The sequence below is a fragment of the Rattus norvegicus genome, chromosome X (genome assembly GCF_021556685.1).
Source record: "Rattus norvegicus strain SHRSP/BbbUtx chromosome X, alternate assembly SHRSP_T2T, whole genome shotgun sequence".
NCBI classification, from domain to species: Eukaryota; Metazoa; Chordata; class Mammalia; order Rodentia; family Muridae; genus Rattus; species Rattus norvegicus.
The window spans coordinates 45,203,978-45,220,374 of record NC_141554.1 but is presented as its reverse complement, the minus strand read 5'-3'; the positions used below and the strand labels follow the sequence as shown (position 1 = coordinate 45,220,374).

The following is a 16,397-nucleotide window of genomic DNA, read 5'->3' as shown; positions in this document are numbered from 1 at the left end:
TCACACAGCATCTGGCTTCTGAAATGGGGTGGTGGTGGTGACTTTCTATTCTGGACAAGCATATTTTTGGTTATGAAGCCTTGGGATTGCACACCACCAAAAAAACTGCTCTCCAACAGGAGGGTTCAAGCCATTTAAGCTCCATGAAATGGAACTGAACTGGAGTTCTCTGGGAAACCAGCAAGGGCTGAACTCGCTTGCATGTGTGTAAACTTCTCCCCCACCAACAGCTGCATGACACTTAATCACCCCAAACAGGGACAGATATGAATATTTGATGCAACATGACTCGTAATAGCCAAAAGCAGAGAAACAACTCAAATGTCCACCAAGTTATTAGTGGATAAGCAAAGTTATAAACGAACAAGTATGCTATGTCTATACTGAGGGCTGTTTTCAGCCATAAATGAAACAAAGTACAGATACATGCTACATTCAACATGGATGGATCTCAAAAGCGTACTGAAAGAAAGAAACCAGATACAAGGGACTACAGAGCATACCATTCTATTTATATAAAGTGGTCATAAAGGCTCACTCCAAAAGACAGAAAGTATATTAGCAGCTACCAGAGGCTGGGAGGAATGAATGATAAAGGAGGAACTGGGATGATGGCTAAAAAGTAACTGGTTTCTTTCTAAGGCAATGGAAATGTTCTAAAACTGACCACCGTGATGGTCACAGAACTCTGTGAATATTCTATTGAAAACTACCATATAGTCAGAAAGCCATATATCAAGTTACAACTGGAGATTTAATGGGAGCAAAGACACTTGACCCAAGCAATTCCAACAGGCTAAGCTTGGCCTACAAGGCCTTATTGTTCTAATAATCTAGGGTAACCGCAGGCTTACATCAGTGGCTCTCCACAGCCTTAAAGGGGCATGGATAGGATAGGTAGACAGATACTCCTTAGTGATTACCATGCCTTAGCAGAATAAAGCAGGAGTCTTACCTAAAGTTAAAAAAAAATCCAGGACACAAAATGAAGACAGCAGTGCTAGGCTTTCATCTTGTTTTTAGTTATCTTGTGGGCCCATGTGAAGACTAACTACCTATTCTATGCTGGAAAGATAGCCCAGTGCTTAAGATCATCTGTTGATACTCTTCCAGATGACCTGGATTTAGTTCCCAGCACCCACATCAAGCAACTTACCATCACTATATAATTCTAGCTTCAAGGGATTCCTATGCCTCCTTCTGTTACCATGTGACTCATAACTTAATAAAAGAGGTCAGTCATAATAAACCCAGAGAAATGAGCTGAGCCTTCCTATTCCTGTTTACTTGGAGAGAATGAAGGTAAGACCTACAAAGTCCGTCTAACACAAATCCCCATTAGGTTCTGGCACCAGACAGACACCAGGTAAAGAGCCTACAGCGTAGGTAGTGTTCTACCCCATCCCTTTTCCTCATGCAACAGTAAATGGCAGTCTGCTGAGCTCTGCGGACAGTGTGAAGGGACCACAGGGCTGTTGACACTGTAGACGCTCCTGTAGCCACAGTTTTAGGCTACTGTTTATCAGAGAGGAGATGTATGGCTTATAAAATGCAGACCAGGACAATGAGATCAGCACTTTTAGGTCAGGCTTACTTCGTATTATGGTTTCTGATGTTCATAAAGAACACAACCAAGAACAATTAACTTCGGAAAGAAAAAAAAAAAAAAGACACACTGAAATCAGACTAACAGTCATGCAATACCAACACAGAAATAACACCCAGACACCTTTTAAGCAAGCACGAATTAAGAATGGCCAGATGGAAAGTTTTGAAGTACCAGCGACAATGGCTATTTCTTAAAATTCACAACACAACAAGCTATAACATAACAGAAATGGCTGATAATTTCTCTGCCTGGCTGTCCCATTTCTATTACAACAGGAAACAGTTAAAGGGACATTTCCAAGGAAACATGAGCCCAGCTCCTATTACTTTCCCATAATATACCTACCTTAGAAGGTAAGAAATATATAATTTAGCACACAATTCTAAGGTCTCTTTGGTTTGGAAACACACACACACACACACACACACACACACACACACACACACACACACTTAAAAATGTAAAAATTACTTTTTATTTTTAAATAAATTTTGAGATTATAATTAAGCCATTTCCCTCTCCCCCTTCCTTTCCCTAAGCCCTCCCATGAAGTCCTCCATCTTGTCCATGGCTCTCTTGTAAATTCTTGACTTCTTTCCTTATTTATTATTACATCCATACAGACAGACACACACCCCTAAAAAGTAAAACCTGCTCAGTCTGTATGATGTTATTTGTATATTTGTATGGATGCTTTCAGGGCTAACCATTTGGTACTGGATAACCAATTGGTGTGCTCTTCTCTGGGGAAAACTATTTCTCCTGCTCTCATAATTCCTTAGTTATGTATAGTTCCTTATCTAGGGTTAGCACCTCTGATCTTTTATTTCCCATACACATTAGTACATCTATGGTGTTATGCTTGAAATTGTTTTAATTCTTAAAAAGTCTGGGGGTGGGTGGAGAAATAAGACCTGGGGTTTAGTTCCCAGTAACCATGTGACAGCTATAGGCTATAACTATAACTTCAGTTCCAGAGTTGCAGAGTTCTTGAGGCCACATCTAGAAATTGGGCAGGGATTTGATATTGGGCTAGGACCCAGAAGCAGGCTCAAGACCTTGATCATCTTGACAAGACCCTGAATACTTTCCTTATTGCCTAGTTTGTTCCTTGACTATTTGTTTATCATACTGTTGTTCCTTGACCTAGAACTGACTTTATTCTTTGCATGTACCTAGAATGGTATAAAAGCAGACTGGAGAAAAATAAGCCCGCTTCAGCTTCAGAACTGCCTGAGGTCGTGCTACCCTGTTGCCTAATTGTCTTTTTCTTTTTAATCCTTGCTCCCTCCCTGGAGAACCCATTTAATGACTGGGCTGGCTTGGTAACCAGGGGATCAAATGTCCTCATCTGGCCTCTCAGAGCACTGCAAGCATACATTGCACAGATATAAAATGCAGGTGGAAACAACCATATTTGTTTTAAAAAAAAAAGTGAACTTTTTATAAAAAGAATACGAATGGAGATTTTGGTAAAACCTGCTATTCATTTTGTGGTAAGACAAATAGTTGGTATGAGTTATTAGAGCAGTGCTTCTCAACCTTCCTAATGATACAACCCTTTAATGCAGTTCCTCATGCTGTAGTGACCCTACAACCATAAAATTTTTTTGTTGAGACTTCGTGACTATATTTTGCTACTGTTATAAATCACGTTACTATGTGATATGCAGGATATCTAATATGCAATCCCTGTGAAAGGTTTGTTTGACAACCAAAGAAGGAGACCCACTTGCTGAGAACCACTAGTGTAAGGGTAAAAGACGCTTGCTGCTGCCTAGCTTGATAATTTGAGTTGTTCCCAGAATCCACATGGTAAAAGACAACAGATTTCCTGGAGGGCTCCGCTGGTCTTGATATACATTCTACACATGCCAAGACACAGTTCTGCCCTCATACATAAAAATAAATACAATGTGTTTTAGAGCCCACCTACTTATTTATGTCTGAATCGTCAATCTACCACTCACTAACTGCTTTACCTTATGAAAGCTGTTAGCCTCTGTGTGCCTTGCTGAACAGACTACTTCATTGCTGGGTTTGCTGGCAGTGATGAGAATGTTATGCCTTACTCCCCTTAAGGGAATCGATTCACTCTTTGCTGCCAAGTAGTCTTTGTAGATGCCCTTTAATGAGTTGAAGAAGTTAGCTTCATTTCTCTATCCTTTCATCTTCAATAGGTGTAAAATTTTATCAAATTACTTTTTTTGCCCTCATTCAGTATGATTGTGAAGTTTTCTTTTGGCCTATCAATATAGTGGATCAGATTTCTTGTTACTGATAGTTTCTTTTTTGAATTATTGAAGCATTCTTATATACCTAGATGACCATGTAATTGTTTTTCTAAATTGCTGAATATTATTTGTTAAGGATTTGCCTACCAGTTTTGGAGTATCTTTTTCTGCTTTTGGTATTAGAATATTGCTGGCTTCATAAATTTGTGAGGCCTTCTCTTCTCTGCTGTCTTCTAAAAGAGAATATGGCAACTGTTAGTTTTCTTTGAATGTCTGTTAGAACTCTTTAGTGAGTCCTTGAAGCTTCAAGATTTCCTTGGTATTCTTAAAAATAGTTTTAAATTACATTTATCTATGTATTTATGTCAGAGGGGGATAAGCACATGCAGAGGTCAAAAGACAATATCTTGGAACTGTTTTCTACTATGTGATTCCTCAGGAATGGAAGATGGGTATTCAGGCTTGGTGGCAAATGACTTCACTTGCTGGGCCATCTCATCTGCCCTTGGAATTTTCACACTACAAATTAAGTTTTCCTTAGTTGTACAGTTAAGATAATGAATGGCCTTTTCAGACTGAGTAAGCTGTGAGTTAGTGTTGCTGGAATATGTCCATTTCTTCTGTAAGCTGTCAGATGTGTATCAGGTAGTATTTCCCTATTATAGTGCCTGTGGGGACTTCTATGTTTTTTGTTGGTAGGTTGATTGGTTTCCTTTTACCTAGTACTTTCCTAGTGTAGGCTTTCTGACTTTTCTTTGCCACCCTTGTTGGTCTGTCATTTCCCTAATTTATTTTTTTACTGAAGCAGCTTTTTAAAAATTTCCTCCCAGCCTATCGTTTTTTTTTTCCGTAAAGTGGGAAAAATTGGTGATTTAAGACTTTAAAATGGAAACCGTTCCCCGTAAATATTCTCTATCATGAGATGGTTTTCACTAGTTGCAAGTGTTACTTCTACATACTCCATAAAAAGCAAGCATCTTAGGTGACTGATGTTTTCCTACAGCATTTAATTAATAAGTTGCTGACTTAAATACAGGAAATTATGGTTGTGTTATTTGAGGCTTAAGTTCTAAGAAGTCACTTCTAGAAATTCAGAACTGTCAAATTAGAGCTAAATGTCCTTGTTGATTAAGACTTTGGAGCTAGAAAAGACCTTAGACCCAGAGGTCAGCAAATTAAAGTCCTTGGGCCAAATCCTGCTTAGCTGCTCTGCTCTAATCTGACCGTCCAGCTAAGCATTTTTAAAGAGTTATAAATTGTGGGTAAAGGTGCTTTGAGAACCTGGAACTTGGGGCCTGAGTGGCCTGCACCACCTGAACGCTTTACTATATGGCCCCTTACAGAAAATGTTCCCATATTCCTCTACCTTGAGGTCCCAGAGAACCAGTAAGGTTGTTTGATTCATCTGGAAACATTTTGAAGTTCAGGTTCTCAGGCCCCCTCACATGGCCCTTTTCCCATCTGGAATTTGTCACAGCATATGGCTCTGTTTATGTTTAGACTGTTTTGACTTGTTGTGTCCTTTGTCTTCTCTCTACTGTTCTCCCACGGCATTTGCATTTCCCTAGCCTTCTAAGCTCTGAGGAAGGCACTTGGAGGTCCACTGTGAAGGACCGCACCCAAATGTGAATTTTGCTAATTGTGCTGTAGAGGAGGTTTCCTAAGGGACAGTTTCAAAAATAAAGATTTTTGCCATCACACAGATATGTTTGTGAGTAGGCTCACTTGTAGACATGAGAGGACGATTTGAGGGAGCTGATTCTCTCCTATCATGTGGGTTTCAGGGATTGTACCAGCTCAGCCATCTCACCAACCCAGTTATTTTGTTAAATCTTACCATATTTTTATACCTCATACCAAAAGGAGTTTTAAGTTGATGGCAAGCTCTTTCTTGTAACACCAAAGCCACCAAAGCTTCAGACTAGACAAACCAGAGCTGGAAACAGCACACATTTGTACAGGAAGGCCTCCGATCCCCATTGCCAACACCTCAAAACCAAAACTGAGGCACTTAAGCTTTAGTATGATGCTTTTCAAAGCTTCAACATTAAGTGCCATTATAAAACATGCTGCTTAATAAAAGGTAGTTTCCAAAAGGCTGATCCAAGGCATCAGTCCTGAAAATATTTTTAAAGGTTTTTATTATTATTTTTTATTGAACTACATTTCAGAAACCTTTACATTCAACTCTATTTTCTAAGGCCAATAGAAAAATCTGGAAGGCCCGTGCACAGGCACATCACTAAGCCTTGTTTGAACACTAAGACCTATCTGTATTCCTGGAAGACAGAATTGAATATAAGTAAAGCAACACCAGGACATGTCTCAGGATTCTAACTAGAGAATTTCCACTCTAGGGTAAAAATAATTTGGTCATAAAAACACTAACTATGTTAACCAAAAGCATGGGACAGGGGCTTTAAATAAAGACCTGGGTTCAACTCACAAGCCAACTTACTCCGTTGCCAGAACTTTCCAAATCTCTTGAGTAAGCTAAATTTGTAATTTCTTTATCTACCTGAGAGCCTTTAACAGCTGGCACAGTTCCAAAGTATTTAGTCCTAAATATTGTAATTAGTGTGAAGTATTTTATGTATAACTTGACACCCTTCCAAGCATTTTATTGATTATCCCACCCAACAGCACAATATTGTGCGATTTTGATATCATTAATGCTCTTATAGAGAGGAAAGCATTAAAGATGCATTTGTTAAACTACCCAGTTAAGCCATCTCAGTGAATCTAGAAAAGCTATTGGTCCCTTTGGGTTCGGGGCTTGATTACTAGTATCAAGCCTCTTCCTTAGTGACTTCTCCAAGAAGACAGATGACACTATTGTTTTAATGAAATCCAGGAGGCCCATCACACTGCAAGGCAGCAGAATTGTTTTCCTGAGATCTGGGAAATTGCCTAGTTGTTGAGGAATTAAAAGAGCATTTGTGCATGGTTTACATACCTGGTTTGCACTATGAAGAGTTTCCTTCACTTTTTATAAGAAGCAAGCTTGTAATTGACTACCATGAAATGGTGGTTAGAGCTGGACAGCTCACCAACAGGTTTGGGTTACCATTGTAGTGAAATGGTGGATTAAACACCCAGGATAATTATTGACTCCAAAAAGTCAATTCACTAATAGCCATATTTATTGGACAAATTTTTTAAACACACAACCACAGGACAGTATTTTTTAATGATGTCTTGCTATTTAGGCCAGTCCTGACATGAACTTGGGATCCTCCTACCTCAGAATCTCCACTGTCTGCAAATCACAGGTATATGCCACCACACTCTTGCAATGTCCAATAATTTAATAAATGAAGTCTTAGCTACAAAGGTTAGTGTAGACTGGTTAGGGAGTTGCAATTAAATTAAAGTTTGGCATCACTAATCTTCAAGATAGCAAGTCCAAAAACAAAAGTACCAAGGATCAAAGCTTCTAAAGGCCTCAGGGCCATAGCCTCAACTCCTAAGGAAGGAGCTGCCAATTCAAATACAGATTTAATTGTATGCAGAGGAGATGAGAAGATTCCAAACTGGTAATTCCTCCAACGCAAAAACCAGCACTGGCTCTCTTTTCTCAAAACAAACAAGACAAATTGCTTACCAGTTATTCGACTGGAAACTCCTCTCCTAATGGCTCACACTAGGCTTCAGTCACTTGAAAAAGTGCCTTTCCTCTATTGAGAGTAGAAGAGGAGGCTGTCAGTGCCTTGGTTATATACTTTCCACAGCAAGTGATCCCCTCAAAGCATTTAAAACTAGAGAAAAGCATCCAATGAAAGCTAATAGGTGTCTTCATATAAAGTACAAATTAACTTCACCATATGCTACTTCCATCAGTTCAAAGAAATAGAGACCATGTAAGAACCACGCTATATAGAAGCATTATGGTTTACACATTTTTTAAATTTTCATACAATATATTTTGATCAAAATTTTAATTGCAGGCCCACAAAATAAATTTCCAGCAATGGTATTATTTTGCCTGGAGTCATCTTGAGCATGATCAATGCAATGAAGAATCTTCCACAAATCCAGAAGAGAGAAGCAGATTTAAAAAAAAAAAATGCAACAAAGCAAGTCAAATGGGCATGCCAAAGAAAGGCAGACTCTAATCATGGCCTTCTTCCAAGCAGTCTATAAAAATTCACTTATGGTAGAAAACCTAGCGAAGTAGAATCAATGTCTTCCTCCAAAGCTGTTTAAATCTGATACCCAAACCATTAAGGCAAAGTCAAAGGCTAGGGGGGCAGGGACTGTGGTAAGAGCAATAACTGGATAGGAATGGATCTTTTGGGATGAGTTTATGTTTATCCACAAGGTACTGAGAACCCAGGAATGTTTTGTAAATGAGAAAAGGAATCAAATGATCCAGTCTTTCTGCCAATGGAGACAAATGGTGAGACTGTGGCCAAGAAACAGAAGCCTGAAAACAGATGAACAGTGAATTGAGTGCACTGAGCAGGTGCTCTCAGGAAGAGTCAAGGACAAGGCAGAGGAGCTTGTTGGGACAGAGTGTCAGAGTATTCTGATACAGTTGGGAGGGGGGATGTCTTTTGTTTAGTGTTGGGTTCTTTTATATCATCATCTTCTTCACCATCCTCGCTCTCATCCCATGTCTTTACAGACATTGGCCAGAAGGGGGAGTCAGATCCCCTAGAGTTGGAGTTCTAGGCAATTGCAAGCTGCCTGACTGCATCTCTTAAAAAAGCAGTAAGAACTCTTTTATTCATTTTTCTGTTTTCTTTTTGTTTGTTTGTTTGCTTTTCAAGACAGGATTTTCCAGTCTCTGTGTAACATCCCTGGCTATCCTAGACCCAACTCTATAGACCAGGTTGGCCCTGAATTCCAGAGATCCACTAGTTTCTGCCTCGGTGTGCTGGAATTAAGCTTCATTTCTACTTTTTATCAGCATCAGAAGTAACCAAAGGAAGATGTTTATAATGCCAAATTAAGAAACACCATTTAAGAAATTTCAGTGCAGGGTGGAACGACCAAAGCTTTCTTGCCCATTCATCCGTCCCCCAAGGCTCCAAGGTTAAAACCAAAAGGCACAGATCCTTTGTGAAAGAGAAAATGTAAAGCATGAGGGGACAATGAGATGCTGGTGAATCAGAAAATAGATAAATACAATCCAAAGTGGCTAAAGCTTTACAATTTTAAAAAAGAAGGCATGGTTCCTTCACAAAGTAGTTCCAGGGCAAATTAGGAGAGCCACAGATTTACATAGGCTGGACCAGAGGTAATCCCCAAGCACTAAACAACCAGCACCTTGGGGGAAGGCGGAGCCTTCTGTAGCAATTTACATGCAAAATAAAAGGGCCAGAAGAGTTTTGCTGATAGCTTATCTCACGAATAATTGAAATGCCTTTAGCCAGAACTTAGGCCAATTACTTGTATGGGCAATACTGCCATTTTGGGTTGTAGCAGGCCTTTTTAGCTATCTTTAACATGTTTATCAGAGTAGCTAGAGCATATCTACAGCCTTGTTATTTTGAGACTGGATCTCCCGTATCCCAGGCTGAACTCACAATGTCGTAAAAGATGGCTTTTAAAGTCTAATCTTCTTGCTCCACCAACGAAGTATTGGGATTACAGGCCCAGTGGAAGTAATCAACACAAGGATTCATGTATGCTAGGTAAACTGAAGTCTCCAGTCCTGTTTCCTCAGAAACCACCAAATTTCCCTCACACTGTGGGGCACGGAAAAAATACCAATTGGCAATCACTACCTTAAAAATTAAGGGGTTTGGCAATTAGAACAGCAGCAAAGGCCTTGTAATAAGATAGGTAATCTCATAGGAAGGTTGAAAATTTCAAAAAAGATAGATGAGTCATCCCCATCATTCAATATATTGGGTTCAAGGCCAGCCTCCACTGCATGAGCCCCTCCTCCCTCCCAAAATCTGGAAACCTCAATGGGCCTAATTTAATAATACTTCAAATGTGGACTAGGCCTGCCAAAGTCACACAAGCATGCTTCAAAAGCATACTTTAAAGCAGAACCTGGACCTTGTAGAGGCCACTGTAAGTAAAATAAAGGTGTGGGCGGATTCCACACTCTATTATTGGCATCTAGGGATTCACAAGGGACCAGTAAATCCAACCCAAAGTGCCTTTCAATTTGAATGGGGAAAAATACATATCTATATTTTTTTTCAAAAACTGAAAATCAACACTTCCTCCCACTTATGTCGACTACCCACTCCTACCTGTTATAACTAATGAAATCATTTTTTTATGTCAAACAAAAAAATAGGGATTTTGTTCTGCCATAGTCTAAAATTCTCCATGTTTACCAATCCTGTTGCTCATGTTAGGCCCAGTTGGTTGGTGATCACACCTTTAATCCCGGCACTCAGGAGGTAGAGGCAGGCAGATCCCTGTCCTACATAGTGCATTCCAAGACAACCAGGGCTACATGAAGAAATTCTGTTTCCAAAAACCAAAACAGAGAAAGGGGTGGGGAGAAGAAGCACATGTTATTTTGGGTAGGGTGTTTTGAAAATTGCAATTTAAGTAATCCCTATTTTCAGCTCAAGTATATGGCATAAAATGATTTCATTGGTTATAATGGGTAGGAGTCAGTAGTTAACACAAACTGGAGAAAGTACTGATTTTCAGTTATTGAAAAAATATAGGTATGCATTTTCCCCATTCAAATGCATTAATTCATTCATTTAAAATGTTTGTTATGGGCTGGATATGTGGCTCAGTGACACAGGGTTGATTCACATACATAAGACCCTATGTCTCGGTTCCATAAGGCCCTAGGTTTCATCCCTAACACCACACTAAAAAGTGATGCAAAAACGACACCAAATCATTTCAGCTAAGACTATTAAGCAGTCTTCTATTCATATTAACCAAGGATTCTGTTACAAAAGGAAAGTGTAAGTCAGTCTGAATGACACACGCCTTTCTAGTTCCCTACAAAAAAACCATTATCAATGGTCTCAAAGACAAAATGAATGGCATCAAGTATATTTCCAAAATCACAACCCAGCTTCATAACTATAAAGGAAAGCTGTGCCTGGCTCCCATATAAGCATTTATCACAAAATTATTATTAGCATTTATCCACCAGACCTATGTATGTCCAAGACAGATCATTCAACCTCCCAGATATATTCAAGAGAAGACAAAAAGAACCATAAGTAACAGAAGTCTTTAGAGCTAACTGACTAGCAAGACACTGCTCCAATAAGGAGAAAACATAAAACCCTACACTCTACTCAATACACCCAGAGTCTTGATTAGGGGCTGGGACCTGAACAAGAGTATGCCTTCCACCAGTCCCAAGATACCTAACTACACCATGGGACTAATTTATTCTAGTTGAGTTTGAGCTGAAAAAAAGAATTCCATGTTTCCTGAGATCAACACTCCTCAGAGTTCAACACTTCACTTACAGGATGACCAAAGAGGAGATTTGTCTTAGCAAAAACAATTTTCTGGGTTTCTTCGTCAGTCACAATGATAAATGCTATCTAAGTGGTTGAGTTGCAGGTAGTTTGCATTGGTAACTAGGTTAGATGGAAGTGAAACAATAACATTGCTAAGGAGTTCAAGTTGAATCCCACTAAAATCACATCATGGAACTGCTCCATTCGAAAGGATTACTGACAAACAAGAGGGGGAGAACATGCATCCAAGCTCCACAGCCATTTGACTCACCGTTGAGTCACATCCAATACTTCCATGCCAAGAGTAATGCCTTTTGACTCACTATCAACAATGCAAATAAATGTTTTTAGAGACCTCACACATGGATTCCTTACCAAGCATTCCTTTATTGGAGAGGAAAGGAATTTAAAAACCCTTGTGATGTGGTCAAATCACCCCATTTCCAAAATGTGGATCTGAATAAGAAGGACATCTCTATCTTCATTTAACGACAGGACACTTTAAGAATTCCAGATCTTACATACATAAACATATATACATACACATATACCTGAACACGGTGTCTTTTTTTCCAAGATTGTTCACTGTATCATCAAAGCTTTCCTTTGTAAAATTAGGTTTTTGAGATAAGATCTCAGTCTATAGTCCAGGCTGGCCTTGAACGCTCTAGAACACTCAGGCCTCTGCCTCTGCCTCTGCCTCTGCCTCCAGGGTATTGGGATCACAGGCCTGTGCCACCTCATGTCCAACTCCTCACAGCTTCCTTCTTTGTTTTGAGAAAGGATCCAACCAGATTATACTAGACTCAGCTATCATAAAATCCAATTCAACTGTCTCTGCCTCTGGGTGCGGAGATTAAAGGTCTGCCAGTACGCCTGACTCCAGTTTTCTTATTTTTAATTAGGAGCAAAGTGTGAGTTAAAACATTAACAGCTAATGCTTGTCTCTTTTAGAGGAGGGGCGGGTCGAAACAGAGTTTCTTTATGCAGCCCTGTCTGTCCAGGAACTCGATCTGCAGACAAAGCTGGCCTCGGACTCAAAAAGATCCACTTACCCTCTCAAGAGCCTTCCTTCGAGCTTTAAGTGTGCACTCACCCTTTATTCTCAATGTTTAAACTAAGCTGAAGAAGGTTTACTCTTCGGTGCAAGGGCTAGAATTTTTCGGAACCCAAGCTGAGCTCACCATCCATCCCTCAAGCCTACTGGAGAAGGGATGCAGGAGATAAAGAGTCCCTGTGGAGATTACTTGAAGAACACATCCCCAAAATTCACACCTTTCCAGCAGGAGGCCTTGTTGTTTCTTCACATCCCTCACAGCTAAACTCAAGGTGCTAGAACTCCCATTAACCAATCAGCCCTGAAAGCTGCCGAGCTAACAGAACCTTTGTGATCTTTTCACACTCCTCCAGCTCCGCCGCCTTATCTAGAGATTCTCTCCCAGCAGTCTCCCTTGTTCCATGCTCACCTAAGTGCGAAGCAAGCGAAGTGAACGGTGATGCTTTTATTTTTTCAACCCTATTCCGACCACCCAAGCACACTGGCTTACCTAACAATCCTCTAGTTCACTAGCACACAGTAAATGCCCTATGAAGTGTGCACTGTCCTTTGCTTTCTTTTTTCTCCCCCAAAAAAGATGAGGCTCCAAAACGTTAAGAGATAAACCCCAAATGACCACCCACAGAACAGAATCAATTAGAAAAGGCAGACTGAAATCCAGGTTTTGCTCCAAATCCCCAGATTTTTTTTTTTTTTTTTTGTCTTTACATTTACTGACCTTGTGCTCTCCGGGATCTTTTAGGATTGGAGGAAAAACTACAAAGTGTGTGCTCAGAAGTTCAGAAAGCGATTAAGTCAGGGTTAAAAAATCCTGACGGAAAAGTCAGACTGAAAACCAAGTGTTCCATTAACGGAGAAACCAAAGAAAATGCGAGACTGGGGCAACACACTACATGTGGGATTATCTGGTGAAAGTCTGCCGCAGTCGCACGTTTAAAGGCCCAATCATTCCCGCCCACTGCGCCCATGCTCGATTCTCTCAAAGAAAGAAGCCAGCAAGCAGTGCACCGCTACCCTCCAAAATTCCATCACGCAATAAATCCCAACCATTTCTGCTGGGACCAGGCTCGAATATTTGAGCCTCCCGAATTAAGGGTGCTGGTGATGGTGGTGGCTCTAGTTCCCGCGCCCAAATCTCATCCCTCCCCACCCCCCAATAATAATAATCGTTTCCTTTCTCTGTCCGCTGGGTCCCTTTTCAGAGGATTCTTCGTCTTCCTAGATGGACTAAGAACCTTGCAAGCGCTGAGTGGTCCTGGTCTTTCTTCAGCCCTCGTTGCCCTTAAGGGGAACCCCCCGACACACACACACCCAAGAGGGAAATTCAGCAGCCTGCCAACAACAGGAAAAGGTGGCTTGGGCAGCAGTCCCGCGCCGCGCACACCCCTCGCTCGGGCCTTTCTTGCCAGTCCTGCCTCGAACGAAGGAGCCAAGGCACTCCGGTACCCGCCCCCACCGGGGATCCGCCGCGCCCCACAGCCTGAAAGGGATCCCCCCAACAGCGGGGCGTGGAGGGCGGCAAGCCCGCGTGGACCGACGCTCCAGGCCCGGAAGGGCGGTGCGGCTGGCACACACCGACGCGGCTCTCCCAGGCCCCGCAGTGCGGTCAGGCTCAGCGGAGGACCAAACGCGGAGGGGACCGTGGGGGGCGCGGCGCGGCGCGGCCTCTGTTGGTGCACGAGGGCCGGCAGCATGCTCAGCAGAGTAGCGGGGAAGACGCAGGCGCCGCGCGGCCGCCCGCATTGTTCAGCCTGCCGCGCGCGCCCCGGAGGAGCCTGGCCCTGTGGCCTCAAGCCCCGCTGGCGCAGAGGGAACGGTCGCGGCACTGCCTCTGCCGCCACCGCCGCCGCGGCGCCCCATGCAGGTGGCGAGCGGAGCCCTCACCTTTGGCGCCGAGCGTGAAGTCGAGCGTGCTGTGCCTTGCTGCTGCCATAGTGTGGCGAGGCCCTGTGCCATGCCTGGGGAGGCGATCGCGGGAGACTGAGGGACCGCGCGGCGTGTCAGGCTGCGGGCAGGCGGGGAGTGCGCTGCGCCGGGGGAGGCCAGGAGCAGGAGGTGGGCGGGGCCGCGAGCAAGCGACCCGGGGCGCAGGGGCGGGGCGGACCCGCCTCTTAGAGGAGGAAGCAGGGACGCCTCCAGCCCCGAACTTGAAATGCTGGGTGTGAGGCCTCGCTAATGGTGGAATCGCGGGCGCCAGCTCCCTGGCATGCGTCACCAATGGCCGCGCCCTGTGCTAAAGCTCTGGCCATGCTCTCCCGCCATTCGCCATCCGTTAGGAGGTCACCTCAGCTTTAAACTGCTCAGCGCGACTTCCGGGGGGCCTCCCTATACACTTCCCTATATGCCTACCCCTCCTTCCCAAGCAAAAACCCCAGTTGCTTCCTGACCATTTGAAGAAAATAAAATGCTACCACCCCTGTAGTCTAAAAGTACAAGCCAGACTTTTTCTTTAAAAGCACGTGAACCCCAGTGGGGTTATTAGCATTGTTTCTATTGCTAAGGGGTAGTATTTGAGAACAGAATGGAAAGCTCGGGACATTCAAGTAGCCTACATTTTCATGCAAATTATGGAAAAGAATCAAGGACTAAGGCTGAAGAGGGAGGTTGCAGATTTGAGAGCCTCTTCCACAGGACTTCCCCCTCCCCGGTGCCTCTATTTTGTCAATGGCCTACAGCCTTGGTCTTATTTTTGACCATTAGTAGTATTCAACAAGATGAGACAAAAGAGAACTAAACTGCCTGTGGAATAAAGCCATCCTTTATTGCAGGAGCAAAATTCCAGGACAAATTGGCTCCATTATTGTATGCGTTCCTGTGTCCCTCCTGATACCAGGAATTGCTGTGATGGTTGTTAAATTTGAGATTAGTGAACGCTGTGTCTCCTCAACAACACAAAAATATTAAGTTTAGCTTTCTCTTAGACCATTTCTAGTGGTGGTTTGGTTTACTTTTGGTTTATTGGAGGATTTTTATGCTTTTTATTTGTTCATTTGTTTGTTTTGCTGAGTTTGTCCCTGTTCTGCAAAAAATGTAACACTGACTTCATAACTGTTCTTCAACAACTGTATCTCTTTTCAGTGTGGTCCTAATTTGTTCCTATCCATAGTCATCTGTTTTTATTTCCTTCTCTAGAGACCAAGACCTCGGTTTTGTAACCTAATTTGCACTCTCCTCCATCAGTCCCAGTGTATCAACCCCAAGCTCCTCTTTCTCCCTTTCTCCGGGAGTCAAGTCACTGGAACATAGCTGTCCTCCTGAGTGTTGCAAGGGTAGTGAAGCTTCACATGCAAGACATGTGCTTCATTCCATGCCAGCATTGGGGTAAGCCACCTGCCTTCACTTGGCTTCACTGTCTGCTGCCACCCTCTTGAATTTCTTGAGAATTTCTGAACAGAAGCTGTTGAGGTTTGGCTGAAAAGTATGTAGCTGGTCTTGCTCAGTAGATTGTGGGGAGCAGTGCAGATGACCATGGGCTCCCAGCTGAAACAGATCCTCCCGAGAACTTGCACTTCACCTTGCAAAATGCAAAATAAGGACAGTAAAGAACTTTGAGACACTTTAATAAAGTGATGTAAAAAGAGAGCTATGAAGAGAATAGGATGTTAGATATAGGATCAGTATTGTCAGGATGATATTAGCGGTTTACTACAAGGGTCTTCCCACTAATCTACATAACCCTGGCAAGACTATTAAAGATAAGAAATGGGAGCCTGACCACAGTGGCACACATCTTTGATCCCAGAACTTGAGAGGTAAAGGCAGGCAGATATGTCTATAGAAAGCAGCACTATTAGGAGATGTGGTCTTGTTGGAGGAATGCATCAATGTGGGCGGCAGGCTTTGAGATCTTCAATGCTCAAGCTATGCCCAGTATGGAATACCTTCTACTTCTGCTGCCTGCCGATCAAGATGTAGAACTCTTGTATGCATGTTTCCTGCCATGATGATAAGGAACTAAACCTCTAAATTGTAAGCCACCCCCAAGTAAATGTTTTCCTTTATAAGAGATGCTGTGGTCATGGTGTCTCTTCACAGCAATAAAACCCTAAGACAGTGGCAGAAAACAAAGGCCTCTATAAACATCTCCAACT

General features: G+C 42.4%; 1 protein-coding gene across 4 annotated transcripts in view; it reads right to left on the bottom strand.

Annotated features, from left to right (window-relative positions):
* Window positions 1–14,332, bottom strand: part of Sms (spermine synthase) — a 53,236-nt gene extending 38,904 nt beyond the window's left edge. Inside the window, exons 1-2 of one of the 4 annotated variants that reach the window (XM_087600318.1) lie at window positions 14,191–14,332; window positions 7,448–7,520 (exon numbers count right to left, since the gene is read on the bottom strand). Coding sequence is in view for 1 of the 4 variants with exons in the window: in NM_001033899.2 (NP_001029071.1) it covers window positions 14,191–14,239 (49 nt within the window). In the remaining 3 variants the exon portion in view is untranslated. 4 annotated transcript variants of the gene reach the window in all.
* Window positions 14,333–16,397: the final 2,065 nt, after the last annotated feature.